Source organism: Eutrema salsugineum, unplaced genomic scaffold, assembly GCF_000478725.1.
Source record: "Eutrema salsugineum unplaced genomic scaffold, Eutsalg1_0 scaffold_10, whole genome shotgun sequence".
Taxonomy (NCBI): domain Eukaryota; kingdom Viridiplantae; phylum Streptophyta; class Magnoliopsida; order Brassicales; family Brassicaceae; genus Eutrema; species Eutrema salsugineum.
This window is the reverse complement of record NW_006256908.1, coordinates 3,801,838-3,818,684: the sequence shown is the minus strand read 5'-3', so window position 1 is coordinate 3,818,684 and position 16,847 is coordinate 3,801,838. Positions and strand designations below refer to the sequence as shown.

At 39.6% G+C, this 16,847-nt stretch overlaps 5 protein-coding genes across 5 annotated transcripts; 3 read left to right on the top strand and 2 right to left on the bottom strand.

Annotated features, from left to right (window-relative positions):
* Positions 1-5,223: 5,223 nt before the first annotated feature.
* LOC112081523 lies at positions 5,224-6,660 on the top strand. The gene is made up of 3 exons (XM_024148277.1): positions 5,224-5,404; positions 5,479-5,702; positions 5,875-6,660. Exons 1-3 carry the CDS (start codon positions 5,224-5,226, stop codon positions 6,658-6,660), a joined length of 1,191 nt encoding a protein of 396 aa, XP_024004045.1.
* Positions 6,661-8,836: 2,176 nt separating this feature from the next.
* LOC18028048 (zinc finger CCCH domain-containing protein 24) lies at positions 8,837-12,819 on the top strand. Its single transcript, XM_006409807.2, has 13 exons — positions 8,837-9,537; positions 9,731-9,823; positions 9,918-10,118; positions 10,213-10,285; positions 10,361-10,493; positions 10,570-10,723; positions 10,820-10,903; positions 10,992-11,114; positions 11,232-11,408; positions 11,499-11,633; positions 11,792-11,887; positions 11,987-12,309; positions 12,410-12,819. Exons 1-13 carry the CDS (start codon positions 8,881-8,883, stop codon positions 12,654-12,656), a joined length of 2,496 nt encoding a protein of 831 aa, XP_006409870.2. The 5' UTR covers positions 8,837-8,880; the 3' UTR covers positions 12,657-12,819.
* On the bottom strand, positions 12,801-13,730 carry LOC18028047 (proline-rich receptor-like protein kinase PERK8). The gene has a single exon (XM_006409806.2). The coding sequence runs from the start codon at positions 13,461-13,463 to the stop codon at positions 12,801-12,803; it is 663 nt and encodes a 220-aa protein (XP_006409869.2). The 5' UTR covers positions 13,464-13,730.
* A 667-nt stretch (positions 13,731-14,397) lies between these two features.
* LOC18028046 lies at positions 14,398-15,442 on the top strand. Its single transcript, XM_006409805.2, has 3 exons — positions 14,398-14,515; positions 14,629-14,751; positions 15,067-15,442. Exons 1-3 carry the CDS (start codon positions 14,495-14,497, stop codon positions 15,181-15,183), a joined length of 261 nt encoding a protein of 86 aa, XP_006409868.1. The 5' UTR covers positions 14,398-14,494; the 3' UTR covers positions 15,184-15,442.
* A 460-nt stretch (positions 15,443-15,902) lies between these two features.
* On the bottom strand, positions 15,903-16,587 carry LOC18028045 (metallothiol transferase FosB). Its single transcript, XM_006409804.2, has one exon. The coding sequence runs from the start codon at positions 16,574-16,576 to the stop codon at positions 16,025-16,027; it is 552 nt and encodes a 183-aa protein (XP_006409867.1). The 5' UTR covers positions 16,577-16,587; the 3' UTR covers positions 15,903-16,024.
* Positions 16,588-16,847: the final 260 nt, after the last annotated feature.

Below are 16,847 nucleotides of genomic sequence, written 5' to 3'. Positions count from 1 at the left end.
AGCCCTCCTTGATCGTTTGTTAAACACATCTTTTCCCAACTGAGCCAATGAATCTTCCTTTTATGCTCAAGAGAATCTCACCAAAAATCAGCCATAGCACTTGCCAATTTTTCACACATAGCCTGGGTAAGTTTAAAACAAGACATAGCGTACACCGGCATGCCCATTGCTACTGCCTTGAGGAGGATCTCTTTACCACCTTGAGATAGAGTCCTGGCAAACCAACCTGATAATCTAGACTTTAGCCGATCATAGATATAGCAAGGCATATCAGTCTTTAAACCACTGAAACATTCTGGCAGACCGAGATATGTTCCAGCCCCACCTTCATTAAGAATCCCAGTCATCTCTCTAATTCTGGTTTTCTTTTCCTCCTCCACCTTCGACCCAAAAGTAATGGAAGACTTAAGCAAATTAACTGTTTGACCAGTAGCACCTCCATACATTTTCAGAATCTCATTTAGAGTTCCACACTGAGCTTCATCAGCTTTACAAACAAAGAGACTATCATCAGCAAAAAGTAAGTGATGAATAGCCGGACCAGAAGGAGAAACTGAATCTCTTGAATAAGACCATTCTTTTCAGCTCTGTTGAGAAGATGCGTGAGACCTTCGGTACATAGCACAAAAAGAAAAGGGGATAAAGGATCACCCTATCTTAAACCTCTCTCAGGTGTAATCATCCCATGTGGCTGGCCGTTGATTAAAACAGAGAATGTAACCGAAGAAACACAGAACAAGACCCACTCCACGCATCAAAAATATTTGTTTCCCTTTTTTGGGCTTAAGACTCTCTTTCTGTGTTAGAGTATCTCATCTCTTCGAGAATAGAGCTTTGTGTGGAAAAACATCTTTCCCTTTTGACTTTTCAACCCGCTTTTTAACATTTTCAAACACTTTTTCTTCAGATCTACAAAGAAAACTAGGGTTTCTCCTTGTTCTTCTCTGCTGGGTTTTTGAAAAAATCTCGTTTGGTCTTCTTTGCAAGTTTTTCTCCGGTGTTTTCCTAGCTTTGAGTGGCCTGTATACTTGTGGCCGTTCAGTTTTTCTTCTGTTGTGGTGGATTAGAGTTACTTTCGTCACCATGTCTTCTGCTATGGATAAGGCGCTGACACTACAAAATATGCAGCTTTTCACGTCACTTTAATTTAGGCTTAACGTCGGTTATGAAGCGACTTTAATAATATGGCGTCAGTTTTATTAACGACGTCTGAAAGTGTGATGTTAGTTTATTTGGCCTCACTTACAAAACTGACGTTATGTTTAACGTCAAAAAACTAACGTTACTTTCTTTTATATTAACGACAGTAAAAATAGTGACTTTAATTAAGTTCCTATCATTTCTCAAACCGACGTGAGATGCATTTCTAAATTAAAATAAAATTACACCTGTAAACGATAAAATGGACAACAAAATAATATAATCAATAAAATCATTCATTCAAAGCAAGAGTCAAAACATAATTGTATAGAAGATTTTCAATTACAATATTTGATGACTGTCGAATTATAATGTCAATGAACAAGTATAAATGTCAAAGTACAAGTATAGCTCGTCTAAACAGAGACTGAAATGCCCACAAACACCAGCTCTTCTGATTGAGAAGTAAGAAGTCTGTGTCTTATGAAACATTTAGTTGTTACAAAAACTTACTGAAACATATAGACAAAGCAGAAGCAAAGAAAAACATGTAAGTAAAACTTGTAAAATTGCAATAGAAGTCAAGATGCAGTCACAAATTCCATGAACAACTTAGCATTCTAAGTAAGCTACTAGACAAATCCCATGAACAACTTAGTCTTCTAAGTAAGCTACTAGACAAATTCCAGGAACATAACTAGCTAAAACATAGCTAAACAGATTCCAAAACTATTTTGATAGACTTAGAGACAGGATATGCACGGACATACCATTTTCAAGGGAAAACGGTCTATTTCCCCCTCGTAACTTTCATATAATACAAGATCACCCCAAACTTTGAACATCGGTCTGTGTCCCCCTCAAACGAAAGTTAAATAGATTTCTCTCCCTAGTTTCGAAGTTCAAGAATTGTATCCCCCTCATCTGAAACTTCGAAATCCATTTCCCCCGACCCACGTTTTGTTGGTTTACTGTATACCATTAAGTTGATAACCAACATTAACCTAACCTAAACCTTTCTAAAATCGATTACAACCCAATTACAACCCGTAAAAACCAATTAAAACCCACCCGAGCTTTAAACCCGCAACCTAAAACCCGATTACAGCTAAATCCCCAAATCGGCTCGAACCCTAACCAGAAAAACAAAACTCAGAAATCAAATTCTCCCAAATTGAGAAATCCTCTGTCGAAATTGGAAGGCGTTTTCGATCATGGAGTCATTGGAGTGGAGAGAAGTACATGATTTCGATCTGGAGATCCTTGTTATGATTTCTTCTCCACACCAACATTTTCTCGGAACTCCCATGACTCTTCCTCGATCTCGGCCACCATTTGATACTCCACTAAATGCGTAAGATATATTGCTCATCCTCCACTAGTTTTGATTTTGAATTCGCAGGGTTTAGAATTTTCAGGTTTCGATTTTGGAAAATTGAGTTTTAGGGTTCTTATTCGATTTGGGGATTTCTCTGGGTTTTAAAACGGATTTAAATTGGGGAACGGGTCGGATCTAGGGCCGGATTTGGTTTTTATTTTGGTTTTGTTTTCGGTCGAACATGTCTGGTTTACGGTTTACATGCAGAAACCGATGTAAAACCATCAAAATTTCGGTTGAGGGGGAAACAGCTCTCGAACTTCGAAACTATGGGGAAAATTCTATTTAACTTTCGTTTGAGAGGGACACAGACCGAGGTTCAAAGTTCGGGGTGATCTAGTATTATATGAAAGTTACGGGGGGAAATAGACCGTGTCCCCCATTTTCAAAGTCCAGTCTTTGAAATGCCACTATCCTGGTCACTATTGATGCTAGATGATTGAAGAATGTTGATGTTAAACTTTGCGTCTTCACCTATTACCTGTGAAAAATACATTTTTTGTTACCTCCAGAAAATGATAACTTTAAATCAATAAAAGTTGTATCTTACTTGGGAATGATTTCTTGATCGAACAAGAGCTACAAGAGCATCAGCCACGAAATCTAGTTTGTCTTCAAGTCTTTTCATGCGGGCCTCTATGATCTCATAATTAGATGGAGTCGCAAAATACTTGGATGGTGTCGGGCCACGCCCTATCGAACTCGTCCCGGATGCTCAGGGCTAAAGACTTTTTCAAATGCATCATTCGGTTTAGGATCATTACTTGTTTCACTTTGAATATTCTGAGTCATCGCATGTTTCAGTTGATCCTGCAAAATTTGATGAATACCATTTTAAAAATATCAACAACTAACAGTTTGGTAACATTTAAGAAGTGAATCAGACAGAAAACTTACTACAGAGATTGTTGCTTCGTTGCAAACTAAACTTTCATCTGACCTTGTACGTGATGCAATAAAAAGTTCACCTCTATTTGGTTCTACGCCTGTCTCCATTTCCTAAGAAATGAATATTGGTATCTAAGATAAGAGGATACACAAAACCATAAACATAATGTGAATCATAATGTATGTGATGCAAACATAAGTTTGTAAGTTACCATCTCATAAGACTTTCTTGCTAAACTCTTTTTTCCAAGTGCATGTGGTATCTTATGTTTGCTTCGACTTTTAATATTACGCTCTCTCATTTTCTATATGCATAGTTATAGAATTATCCTTAGCAGTTAAATGTATTTCCACAAATGGGATGAATTTCCTATTTCTTGAACCCCACGTCTCTGTAGTGCAAGCTTTCTCTCCTCCTTTATCATCCTTTTTATGGCTTCACGGTATCCAGGTTCGATGTCGTTTTCGTCTTCCTCAATGCGCAGAAGACTGCTCCCTAAAGATCTCCTAAACTCTGCTCGTGTGATCTCCTTCACGTCATCATATGCTTCTTGTCTTGTAATCTCCTCCACATCTTCAGCAAAATTATCATCTACTTCTTCTCGTGCATGTTGGCGGACCATTGGTCTGAGTCCTTTTGCAGGGAATCCGCAAACAATCACTTTCCTTCCTTCCATTGTAGAAGAGATCAGCCTGCATAATAACACAACAACAGAGTTGAGAGATAGACCTTTTCATTATACGAGAACAAAATAACACAAGAAGATAGTATATGAGACATAATCTTTTCATTAAACAAAATATATTACATTAGGCAGGCTTAGAACATCAGGAAAATAGCTTAAGCAATCATAAAACAAGAACAAACGATGACACAACAACTACCAACCTAACCGATTACACAGCTTACACACCAAAAACCAACCTAACCGCTTACACAGCAAAAACCTTCCTAACCGAGTACACAGCAATGAGCTTGTTCTTTAAATGACTTCAAGCTTCTTCAGGACATCAAGTCGGCAATGAGCTTGTTCTTTAAACTTCCAATGAGCTTGCATTCATCACAACTAAGCCATTGATTATAACTAAACTATATTCCACAGCTAAACAAAGCATTCATCACAGCCGATTCCACAATTAAACTAAACTATATTCGAAATCTATCAGTGGATTAACCAAAGCCCAAAATTGAAGCAAAGGAATAAACCCAAATCGATGAAACAAGAGATATTCCACAATTTGTAAAAAAATCCCTAATCGATCAAACAAGATAAAAACGATTTCAAAAGAGACATGCAAGAGCAACCGCAAACAAATTCGGATGCAATACATTAAGGAGAGATATCAGAACTCAAAGGAATTCGATTTTGAGTTCAATCCACTCAAACCACAAACCATCAAATTCATTTAGAGGGAGATAAAAGAACAAATCGATGAGACAGGACTGATAGATGAAATCGCTTACCTTCAATATAGCTTCGGCGGACGTCTCTTTGATCGGAAGCGGCGAGAATCAGTGAAGATGCGACGGTGAGGCGATTTGGAGGCCCAGAGAGTCGAATGGTTTCGTCGGGGAAGAAATGGAGAAGAGAAAGGGAAAAAATAGAGAAGAGAAGAGAAAGTTTTTTTCTATTTTTTTTTGGCCGAAAATGTTAAGAAACTGGGTCATATAACGACCGATAAAAAGGCTTAACGTCACATGTTAAAGTCGTTTTGTTTAACGACGTTAAAATGCGTCTCTTTAAAAAAAATGTTAAAATCGGTTTAGAGAATAACGTTAATTTAGTGACGTTAACCAACGAGTTTCTTATAGTGTGATGGCCATGTCTCTAGAGGAGGAAGAGGTGCCGTTCGATCTACCTGATACCCCAGCTTACTGTTCAAGTGATAAAAATGAGTTCAGCCTGATAGGTCGTCTCCTGAATCCAGACTGTCAGAGGATGGCTAACCTGATTTTGGATTTGCCTAGAAAGTGGCAAAAGTATGATAGAGTCAGAGGTGTGGCTTTATCTAGAGAGCGATTCCAGTTTTTTTCAAGTATGAACATGATCTAAATGAAATCTTGGACAAAGGGGTCCATACTTTTAATGAATGGGCTCTAGCAACTGAGCGTTGGGAAAAGCAGCCTTCAAGTGAGACTCTGCAGTTTGTTCCTATCTGGGTGCAAATTAGAAACATTCCTATCAATCACTACACTGAGGAGGCGTTTACTGCTTTAGGGGACCTTGTTGGTCTGGTTACTGAAATTGCCTTCGATCCTACTAAAGCGAAGAACAAAGAGTTTGTGAGAGTGAAAGTTAAATTTGATGTTTTTAAACCTCTTAGACAGTCAAAAGTGATCAATCTGCCTAAGGGATCGATCAACCACAGTTCACTATTTCAATGAGAGAATTCAGAAGAGATGCTACTCTTGTCAAAGGTTAACTCACGAGCGGGAGGTTTGTCCTCTTTTGATCTTGAAACGTCAGGCGTTGGCGGCTGAAAGAAGACTTGGTAGTTCTCCCCAAAAGCAGATCCCCAAGCCTGTTCTGCTGGAATCTGATCCTCTGTTTGGCGTCCTTGGTGAGAATCAGGTTGGTGTGAATCCCTTAATGGGTCGACCGAGGATTGTAGCCGAGGTCTTACAAGGAATGAGACAATACCTTCTAATTGCTAATGGTGATGATCGTAAAGTCAGAGAAGATCGTGTGAAGAAATCTGTATGTGAGGCTGAGAAGAATTTAATCACGCAGAAAATAGTTTTTCGTCTTGAGCCGGTTCCAATTATCACTCGTGATCTTAACAAAGGTAAAGGTCCGGTTTTTGGCTATTCTTCCGAAGACTCCACGACTAAAACCGAAGAAATCATGCCTCGTTGTCAAAAGCTAATGTCTGCTGCGATTCGAGCTGATGCTAGTTCAAGGAGAATTGATGGGCCAAATCCTTTTCAAGTCGTTCCTGCTTCTCTTGGGTTTTCTGTTGAATCGTCTCCTTTTCAGAATAGTTCAACGGGTTACAGGATCGGGCACTCTGGTGCTGGTCCTTCCAGAACTATGATGAAAAAATCAAAACCTAGAAAGAGGCCCCCGAAGAGTCGAAGGAAGTTAAAAAAAAAATTGGAGAGTTCCATTGCTGAAGATGTTGAGAAAAATAAGGGTTCTTTGGTGGGATCGATGGAGAAAAGGAAGGCTGTAAGTGATCTGGAGAGTGTTTCCAAAGCCGCAAGGTCAAAAACACATGAGATAGTCCCAAATGAGGGACTGTCCAATCTTTAATGAGCCTTCTCAGCTGGAATTGCCAAGGCTTGGGACGGTCTCAAGATTTAGTGATTCCCAGACTAAAGAAAATATGTAAAGACATTTTCCTGAAGTCTTGTTTCTGATGGAGACTATGAATAAAAGAGATGTTTTGGTTGACTTGCAAGTTTGGCTAGGTTATGATAGGATTTTCACTGTTAATCCTGTTGGTACGTGTGGAGGTTTAGCTCTTTTTTGGAAGAACAGTGTAGAGATTGATTTGAAGTTTGTAAATAAAAACTTAATCGACTTTCATGTACAGTTTGGTGCTGTTGCTTTCTTCGTTTCGTGTGTTTATGGAGATCTATCCAAGCAATATCGATCAGTTTTTTGGGAAAGATTAACAAGGCTGGGGATAAATAGGAAAGAAGCTTGGTGTATGTTGGGTGACTTTAATGAGATTTTACATAATGGAGAGAAGCTTGGAGGTCCTAGAAGAAGTGAAGCTTCGTTTAGAGATTTTGCTGAGATGTTAAAAAGGTGTGCTATGGTTGAACTTCCGTCATCAGAAAATGGATTCACATGGGGAGGAATGAAAGTCAATCTTGGATTCAGTGCAAACTTGATAGATGCTTTGGGAATAAAGCTTGGTTCAGTCAGTTCCCTGTTTCTAATCAGATCTTCATGGATAATAGGGGATCTGATCATCGTCCGGTTATGGTTAGACTTTTGTCAAGCAATGAAACCTATCAGGGAAATTTCAGATTTGATAAGAGGTTTCTGAACAATCCGGACGTCAAAGTGGCAATTGTAGAAGCATGGAACAGAAAACATATTTATTTTGAAGCATTTGTTTCAGATAAAATAAGGGGTTGTTGTAAAGCTCTCAGCAAATGGAAAAAGAGTAACAACATGAATGCAAGGGATAAGATTTCTCAACTTCAAGTGGCTTTGGAGAGTGAACAATCGGCTTCTCATCCTTGTCTTGTTCATATGGACTCTTTGAAAAAACAGTTGATGAAAGCTTATAGAGAAGAAGAAGATTTTTGGAGTCAAAGAAGCAGAGTGAAATGGCTTAAGAAGGGTGATCTCAATACTAAATTCTTCCATGCTTCTGTGAAGTCTAATAGGGGAAAGATAAGGCTAGAGAAATTGGTGGATGCTAGAGGGAATCAGAAGAAATCAGAAGCGGCTAAAGGAGAAGTTGCCTCTTCTTATTTTACTAATCTCTTCAAATTTTCTTCTCCGGGAAACTTTGAGGATGTGTTCCATGGCTTTCATCCAAGGGTAACTAAGAAGATGAATAAAAATCTGATAAAAGATGTGATTAAGGAAGAAGTCAAAGAAGCTGTGTTCTCAATCAAACCGTCAAGTGCACCAGGACCTGATGGTATGACTGGTCTGTTCTTTCAAAAATATTGGGAGGTCATTGGAAAACAAGTCAAAATAGAGATTCAAGGATTTTTTCTTAATGGTTCATTCCCGTCTGAATGAAATTATACCCATTTGTGCTTATTACTAAAGGTTGTGAATCCGTCATTGATGTCTGACCTTCGTCTTATAAGTCTTTGCTCAGTTCTCTATAAGGTTATCTCCAAAATCCTGGTTTGGCGTCTGCAACCTTTGTTAGATGTGTTGGTGTCTTCTACCCAATCTGCTTTTGTAGCTAAGAGGTTGATTTCAGACAATATCTTAATTGCTCATGAGATGCTCCATGGTCTTCGAACTCATCCGTCAATATCAAAAGAGTTCATGGCCATTAAATCTGATATGTCTAAAGTCTATGATACAGTGGAGTGAAATTTTTTAAAGGCGTTGTTTTATGCGCTTTCATTGTCCATAAACAGTGTATCGACTTACCATATGTCATAAAGGTATTTCGTCATGATCATCATCTCAATTTTACTCCTAGGAGTGGACTAATTGTGGAGTTTGTCATACAAAGATAAATGAAAATTACGGAGAATACTCTTGCACGAAAGGATAGTGTTTTTGCATTGCATTCTAGATGTACGAGGCAAAGTGATGTGTGTGATGGGAAAGAACTTGAGGGAGAGTCCGAAGAAACATGTGCCAATACTTGAATGTTTTAAGAGGTGTAAAAATATTATAATAATTAGAATATTGGACCAAACAAAAATAATAAATAAAAAGTAATCCGGTAGGGTTTAAAGGTCTGAATCTGATACAGTTCAAACTCCGCCACATCCAATACCCAAAAAAAAAAAAAAAATCTCTTACCGTTCACCACCACTTCCAATGGCGTCTTCACCAATCATCGACGAGCTTACTTCCGCCGCCAAAACCCTAATTCATCAACATCCCTCCGACGACGCTCCCGTCGACCCAATTTCAACTCCCAATCCAAATCCCACTGATTACATTCCACTGAATTCATCATCAATCGACGAAACCCTAAAATCCCAGATTCCGTCCGATATCACTCCCTCTCCCGTCGACTCAATCCCATCTTCCGATGACGTCGAGGCCGTCGGGGAGAAACGGAAGCGCGCCGCCGACGAGAAGACCAATCCCAAATCGTCGGACCCTAATCTTACTCCTTCACCGTGGTTTAAGACGAGTCTCTGCTCCTATTTCAGGCGACAGGGCTCCTGCAGCCATGGAAACGCTTGCAGGTACGCTCACGGCGAGGAGGAGCTCCGGCAGAAACCAGACAATACCTGGGACCCGACCTCCGAGCGCGGCAAGAAGGCGAAGATGTCGGAGAATGTTGGGAAATCCGGGGAGGAAGAGGAGGAAGACGGCGATGTTTTGTTCACTGAGGAGATGATGGACGAAAACGACGGTGAAGGTTGTGGAGATGGTGTTGTTCATGATCTTTCGCTAAGTAAATGCTTGGTGCATTTGCCCATTAAATGGCAATCAGATGATTTGAAGAAGTTTGTTCGAGAGCAGGTAAATAAAGTTTTGGACTTTTCATGGTTTTAAAGCTCTGAAACAGAACCATTGATTTAGTCTTTAGAGTGAAGAAGGATACTTAGCTCTGTGGTTAGTGTAGTTGAAGGGATCTTTAGATGATTGAAGAAGATAGATTGAGCTACTGATTCCTTTGATAGATTGAGTTACTGATTCATTCATTTTTTTACAGGGAGTTGAGTTTAAGTTTGCGAAGAAGAGACGAGGAATGGTTGTTGGTTTTCTGACATTTGAGAATGCAGAACAATTGCAGAGAGGCTTGGAGGTGCTTTTTTGTTACCTTTCTTTCTAATTTTATCGATTGGAGATAGCTCTCCCTCTCTTTTGTTGTTTAAAAGTCTTTGTTGAATATTTGGCAGGTTTTGGATGGAAAAGCTGTTAATAACAAGAATTTGAAGATCGCTGATGTGCTTCCCCGTACAATCGACAAGAACAACGGAACAAAAAATCCGGCTAAAATTAAAAGTGCCCGTGAAGCCGTGACTCCCTTGGCAGACCTGTCTTATGCGGACCAGCTTGAACAGAAGAAGGCTTCTATCATGCAAATGCTGAAAAAACTTGTCAGAAACTTTCTCATCTTTTCTTTTTTATTTTGTGATTGCTGTTTAAGTAGTTCAAAAGACTGATTTTGTTTGGAAATATTTTTCTTAACAGACGAGGAATGCCCGTAAAGCTTGTCCAAATGGAAAATCACTTCCAGAATGGGTCCTTCAGTCTCGAGAAATAGGTAAGAAAGCTATACTTTGTTGATTTCTAGGAATACTCGTGATCTACAATTTGATTCATACATTAAATCTTGCAGGAGGTCTTTCATGTAAGCTCGAGGGCATTATAGAATCACCGGTTACCAATGGTTACAGGAACAAGTGTGAGTTCTCGACTGGATATTCCGTTGAAGGAAAGCTAACTGTTGGATTCATGCTCGGAAATTTTAGGTATGTAAGTTCTACTCTGAAACTTGTGTTTTTCATAGTGTCATGGGAAGAGCTAATACAATTTTGTTTTTACCAGTGCTGGTGTGACAGCAGTCGAAGAAGCCGTGGATTGTCCCAATATCTCTAAAATTGCTTGCCGATATGCTTCAATCTTCCAGAGTTTCTTAGAAAAATCTAGGCTCCCAGTTTGGAATAGGTTTAAAAGTTGTGGGTTCTGGCGACAGTTGACGGTACGTGTATTGCACGATACACTGTTATGTTATAGCTCTAGCATGACCTACCTGATTCAATTTTCCTTTAACCTGGCTCCAAAAAAACTGTCTTAGGTTCGAGAAGGCAGAAAACCTGGCGTGTTTTCGAATGATGAAGATGCCAATACAAGAATTGCGGAGGTTATGCTTATGGTTCAGGTTTGTATCTCGAATCATTGGCTTAGGATAGTTTACTCCAGAAGTAATCTCTTGTTTTGATTTCTTTATCTCGCCTGAAACTATTCAGGTTTGTACTACGGGTACTGATGAGGCAGAAGTGGCAACTGAGTTTGAAGAAATGGCAAAAGCATTTGCTGAAGGAGCTAGAGCGAGCTCTCCACCACTTCCTCTGACTGTATTAGTTGTTCAAGTGATTACGTCTCCTCACTTTCTCTTTTACTAAATTCAGAATAAAATTGTATAATACAGTTTGTTCGCTCTATAGTCCAATCTCGTCATTAACTGTCTCTTATCGCTTCTTGCACAGGATCACGTAGGAATTTCAAATGTTGCACCACCAGATTGTCCACTGCGATTGCTCCCTATTCCAATGTCAGATAATGGAACAAATCAGGGCCAATCCACCAATGTCTTGACCGAAGCTCGGATTCACGATCATATCAACAACCTTCGGTTCAGCATATCCCCAACAGCATTCTTTCAGGTAGTAACTTCAGGGTCGATGCAGCTTTAGTTCGCTTGATAAACTGTTAAATTGGCGTTGTTGAATAGATTTTGAAACGATTGTATCCAGGTTAATACCAGCGCCGCAGAGAAGTTATACTCTCTAGCTGGAGATTGGGCTGACCTTGGTCCTGACACATTACTCTTCGATGTGTGCTGTGGAACTGGAACAATCGGTCTTACACTGGCACATCGTGTTGGTATGGTAATACTCTGCTTCTTTAACTTGTCGTTTTTTGCTGCTTTGGTGGATGAATAATAGTACTTTATTCATTACAATCCCATAAGTTGAACAAAACTCTAAAAAGTGGGTAACTGATCCTGTCTTCATTGGTTCGGTACTAACCTCTTAAGCTCTTACAGGTAATTGGCATAGAAATGAATGCCTCGGCTGTATCAGATGCCGAACGGAATGCAAAAATCAATGGAATAAGCAACTGCAAGTTCATCTGCTCCAAGGCATGTGTCTGAGAATAACATATCTCGTAGTCAGCTTCATTATCTTAATCCTACAAGTTCTTCTTCATGTTAGTGTTCGCTGGTTTTATTTTTCTACAGGCAGAGGATGTGATGAGCTCTCTACTTACAGAGTACCTAGACGAGTCTGAAATGGAAGAAGCCAAACCTGAAAGTAATGCCAAAGATGGTGTCGACAAACAGATTTCCTCAACAGAAGAGATGTCAAACTCAGAGCATGTACTTCCTCCAAACATTCATGAAGAAGTTCAAAACATTGAGCAGAAGGATTCCTCTTCAGAACCGGAAAGATCTACAAAACCACGGTTCAAAAACGTAGTTGCCATAGTCGATCCACCTCGTCCTGGACTTCATCCGGATGTAATCAAAGCACTGAGAACTCATCCACGGTTAAAGACGCTTGTGTTAGTTCCTTCTCTCAAAACACTATCACAAAACATTTGGTTACATCGACTCTGCTTCCGTTTTTAACACCAGAGTTTCTAATTGCTTTGGTTGCTACAGGTACATTTCGTGCAACCCTGAAACGCTAGTGGCAAACGCGATAGAGCTTTGCACGCCGTCTTTCGAGAAAGTGAATCAAGAGAACAAAGGTCACCAAAGACGGAGAGGAATGGGCACTGCTGCTTTAGCTAGACACAGAGCCAAGAAAATGCCTGCCTCTGAGCCTTTTAGACCTGTCAAAGCCATGGCCGTCGACCTTTTTCCTCACACTGACCACTGCGAAATGGTAATGCTCCTTCAAAGGTAATAATAATAATAATCAAGAATGATACACTCTTTTTAAAGAGATGATGAACACAACAACTATATTTTCTGTTTTGCATAAAAACACAATGTAAGGATTATATATGTTTTGCATAAGTTTTTGTCAATCCAAAAAAAAGAAAGTGATTCAAAGGAATTCTCCTTGTTCAAAGTAAGTGTAACGAGCTCTGGTTAAGTTATCTCTTCGTTTCTTGTAAACAAGAGCTCCGATTACAATCGCTCCTACTCCAAGTATTGCTCCAATGGCGATCCCGGCTTTCTTCAACCCGCTCATGCCATTGTCTTGGCCTCCCTCGTCGTCGAATTCATCTCCGTCCTCGCTTGCTTTGATGTCGTTTGGTTCTCCTTCTTCCTGCACAGGAGATGGTGCCGGAGAAGGGAAATACTCTGTCTCCGGCTCTGAATCCTCATCAGAATCATCATCATCGGACGGAGCAGGAACTGGTGCTGGTCCAGGCGACGGAGAAGATGATGATGATGGTGATGGAGATTCCGGCTGAGGAGGAGGCGGTGGTGGTGGTGGAGAATCCGCTAGAGATTCAGGTGCCGGTGATGAAGCTTGTGGCGGAAAAGAATCTGCTTTCGGTGATGAAGCTTGTGGCGGAAGGGAATCTGCTTTTGGTGATGGAGAGGAATCTGACTCCGGTGAAGATGGTGGCAGAGGAGACTCCGTTAGGGTCTCATGTTCCGGCGAGGTAGCCGGTGACGGAGACTCCTCCTGAGCGTACGAGGTTCCGACAATAAGGAGACAAATTGATAGAATGAGAATAAAACAGAGCTTTTTCGCCATGGCGATTCGATTTGAAATCGTTTTTTCTTATAAGCTTTTGATTCAATGTGGATCGTAGCAAGACACCTCTTGAAAAATTGTTGATCAGGGGAATCTGTTATCTCTCGTCTTCTTGCGTCTTTGAAGGAGCTACAAAGAATCAGGAGAGGGAAGAATATGAATATGGAAAGAAGATGTTTTATCAATACATTGTTTGTTAAAATTGAACAGTTAAACAAATAGATGTATTATTTTAGAGACCTTTGTTTATTTTGTTTGATGGTGTTGCTACCCATGTCGAACGCATTAAGCTGCTTCAACATTCAAACTTTGCTGCATGTCTTTTCTTTATTAGAAAAAATAAATAAATCATTGGTGGTGCAAGTATTTTATGCAGCCTAAAAATGCTCTCATTCATATGTTAGATTAAATTAAGTCGACAGACTCATATGTTAGCTTCCTAAAGTATTGTAAGTTACTCAAATTGTAACCCCAACATTTGTGATTTGTGGTTGCATGCTTTAAAACAAAAACAAAAAAAAAATCAAAAAGAGATGGGTTGTTGTCGATTTATCATGTATAAACTTATAATTATTAGGGTAATTTTCAAAAATTACACTTTTAAAGTTTTGTTGCAAACAAACACCATTAATTTAAATTTCTAATAATAGCACAATTTAATATTAAAATAACTCAAAAAAATTTCATAATAGGAGAATTCTGAACCTTGAATTGGAAATTGGGAATCCAAACGTTAAGTTTAAATAATTTGTGTTATTTTTGATTTTATTAATCTTTTTTTTTTGGTAGAGGATTGTATTAATCTTAAATGTTTTAGGTTTGGAACAATATGGTATTTTCCAAAATAATAGAGTAAAAGTCACATCATGTTACAATAATGGGCTAAGGCCCATATTTGGCCCATTATAAATTCGTGTCTGCCTCGTTCTTCGTCGTCTTCTTCCTTTCTTTTTTTTTTTTGTTCTTCAGGAGAACTGAAAATAACCCCTTTTCCGTTCCCAAGCAAAATCAATCCGCGATAGAGTTTCACCATGATCAGCATTCTCACTCAGGTTTTCCTCTTTCCTCTAAAAATCTCCAGATTCTCCCCACTTATTCTACTCTCTTTTCCGAATTTGATTTGCTCTATTGTTGTTTCAACATTCCTTAATCTCTTCGTCTACAGGAGCGTCTTCTTGGCGCCACTCTCGGTAGCGCCTTGACAGCTTTTGTCGTTTTAGAGCAGCGAAAGCTCATCCATGAATCCGTCTCTGATCGTCAGAAATCTCAATCCTTGGATCAATCCCAGGTTATCAAATTCCTTTTTAATCCCTTTAAGTGGTAATCACAAATCCCTAGATATCGTTCAATTTCCGAAATTTCTGGGTTTCATCTTGGTGTGGTGAGAATCTCGGTTTCCTAATTCGGCGATTCAGTTTTGAGAATGGAGAAAAATCTCTTATAAGGCTTGAGCCACTGCTTTGAACGAACAAAGTGTTAGCTTTTGATATAGACTAGCTGGATTTGTAGGTTCCTTATGATCTTTTGGTTACAGTTTAGAGATCATTGATCACTCACACATGAATTTTAAGTTTAAAGCTTGGGGATTTTCTTTGTCTCTCAGGTGAGAGATCGAATATTTGGGAAGAAATATCGCATGGAATTTGCATCTCTGTGGAACAAAGCTGTGGATCAGACCTTTGAACCTGCTATTGAATATCTTAGCTCGCGTAAATGGTAGAGTATGGATTGAATACTCTGCTGAAATGTGAAAACTTCGAACAAGAACTTGAGTGCGTTCGATTGTTGTCTTGTTTCTTGGTTCTTAGATACTATGGATTTGGAGATGTAGACATTTCAGTTGTGTGGCCTTATCTGAATACAACACACTGTTCTTGTTTCTTCTACTTTCTTGAGCAGAGGTTTTGTTGTGTTTTACTGATATTGTTAATAAAGCTTCTTGTCGGTTTATCTTAATGATCAAGATCCTAAACTTACCAGTTACCCACCTGTAATGTTTTGTTAGATTTGATGTCTAACTGGCAGGTGATCAATATTTGATCTTGTGGTAAACAGTCGAATACTCTACTATTAACCACTGCAGATGTATCATGTATCATCTCTTGAACAGAACTGGAATGGTTCACAAGTCCATAGATGATCTCGACCACACCACGAGCACTTCCAATTTTGGAACGTGATGATGATGCTATCGCTCTTTCCTGTGCTTGTGCAGAAGCTCACGGAGAGGTGGGCAGCCATGTGAGTTCTTGCGACACTTGACGGTATGTGTAGAATTGCAGGATACACTGTTATAGTGTTATGTTATAGCTCAAGCATGACTTTACCTAAAGAAGTTTTCCTTTTACTTACATGATTACCTAATACTGTGTTTTCAAATGATGAAACTGCCGATTCAAGAATTGTGGAAGTCATACTTTTTGATTCAAGTTTGGGTTATAGCTCACACATCGTTTCCAAACAGTCACGGTTTGATGGGAGTTTGTAGCACAAACAAATAGAGTAGTAGCTTAAGCACAAATACAAGAACAAACGAAAAAAACAAGAGTCTAAACTAAGTACTAAGAATTGGTCTGGGGCAGCCTAGTATCCGCATGGTTAGATGACCCAGGGATAGCAACAGGAGGCGCGTGTCGATCTCCAGGGAGATAGATAGCATCAGCGGAATCACGAGGGACAAGCTCGAGATTCTCGCAGTTGCAAATCTCGACCATGAATCCATCAGGGTCATTAAAGAAGAGCTGGTCAATAGCTGCATCTTTCTCGTCACCGACCGTCCTCTTGATGTACTTGACGTTCACTTCCTTGAGTCTTTTCTCCAAAGCTTCCATGTCTTCACACTGGAACGAGATGTGGTTATCCATCGGGTCCAAATGGTCTGTGTTTGAAGGTAACTTGTCTTCGTCTTTAGCTTGCACCAAATGGATCCCAACACCGTAGTTGAAAAGCCAAGCACCATTGAAATCAAGCGACGCGGGTCGCTCTGTCTCCACGAACCCCAACACTTTGGTATAGAACTCTAGAGACTTGTTAACGTCTTTGCATAGCCTTGAGACATGGTTTAAGGCCATTAATGGTGGCCTTGATTCATCTCCTTTCTTCTTCTTCTCCATTAGGTTATGAGAAAATTATACCTTCGTCTAGAAGAAACATATACACACATTATCTTAAAAGCGGGATCGGTGGGTGTTGAAAGGAAGACACGTGACGGGCGGCTGAATGGCAAGCCTGCACGTTGAACACACATTGGCTCTCGTGTCATGTTCTTCGACTTGACATCATTTTCTACTGGGCCTTGTTAGGCCCAAGTTGAAGATCGTGGAATACTCTACTCTCGCCTTCAAATGGCACTATTCTTTGTTGTCTTACTTTCTTGAACACGGA

Bases quoted from the DNA above. Each gene is read 5' to 3' on its own strand.
- LOC112081523 (XM_024148277.1), top strand. From the start codon at position 5,224: ATGGCCATGTCTCTAGAGGAGGAAGAGGTGCCGTTCGATCTACCTGAT. The intron at 5,405-5,478 runs GTGTGGCTTTAT...TCTTGGACAAAG, and splicing joins AAAGTATGATAGAGTCAGAG to GGGTCCATACTTTTAATGAA. The intron at 5,703-5,874 runs GTTAAATTTGAT...TTGAAACGTCAG, and splicing joins AAGAGTTTGTGAGAGTGAAA to GCGTTGGCGGCTGAAAGAAG.
- LOC18028048 (XM_006409807.2), top strand. From the start codon at position 8,881: ATGGCGTCTTCACCAATCATCGACGAGCTTACTTCCGCCGCCAAAACC. The intron at 10,724-10,819 runs GTACGTGTATTG...AAACTGTCTTAG, and splicing joins GGTTCTGGCGACAGTTGACG to GTTCGAGAAGGCAGAAAACC. The intron at 11,409-11,498 runs GTAGTAACTTCA...GATTGTATCCAG, and splicing joins CCCCAACAGCATTCTTTCAG to GTTAATACCAGCGCCGCAGA.
- LOC18028047 (XM_006409806.2), bottom strand. From the start codon at position 13,463: ATGGCGAAAAAGCTCTGTTTTATTCTCATTCTATCAATTTGTCTCCTT.
- LOC18028046 (XM_006409805.2), top strand. From the start codon at position 14,495: ATGATCAGCATTCTCACTCAG. The intron at 14,516-14,628 runs GTTTTCCTCTTT...CTTCGTCTACAG, and splicing joins TGATCAGCATTCTCACTCAG to GAGCGTCTTCTTGGCGCCAC. The intron at 14,752-15,066 runs GTTATCAAATTC...TTTGTCTCTCAG, and splicing joins AATCCTTGGATCAATCCCAG to GTGAGAGATCGAATATTTGG.
- LOC18028045 (XM_006409804.2), bottom strand. From the start codon at position 16,576: ATGGAGAAGAAGAAGAAAGGAGATGAATCAAGGCCACCATTAATGGCC.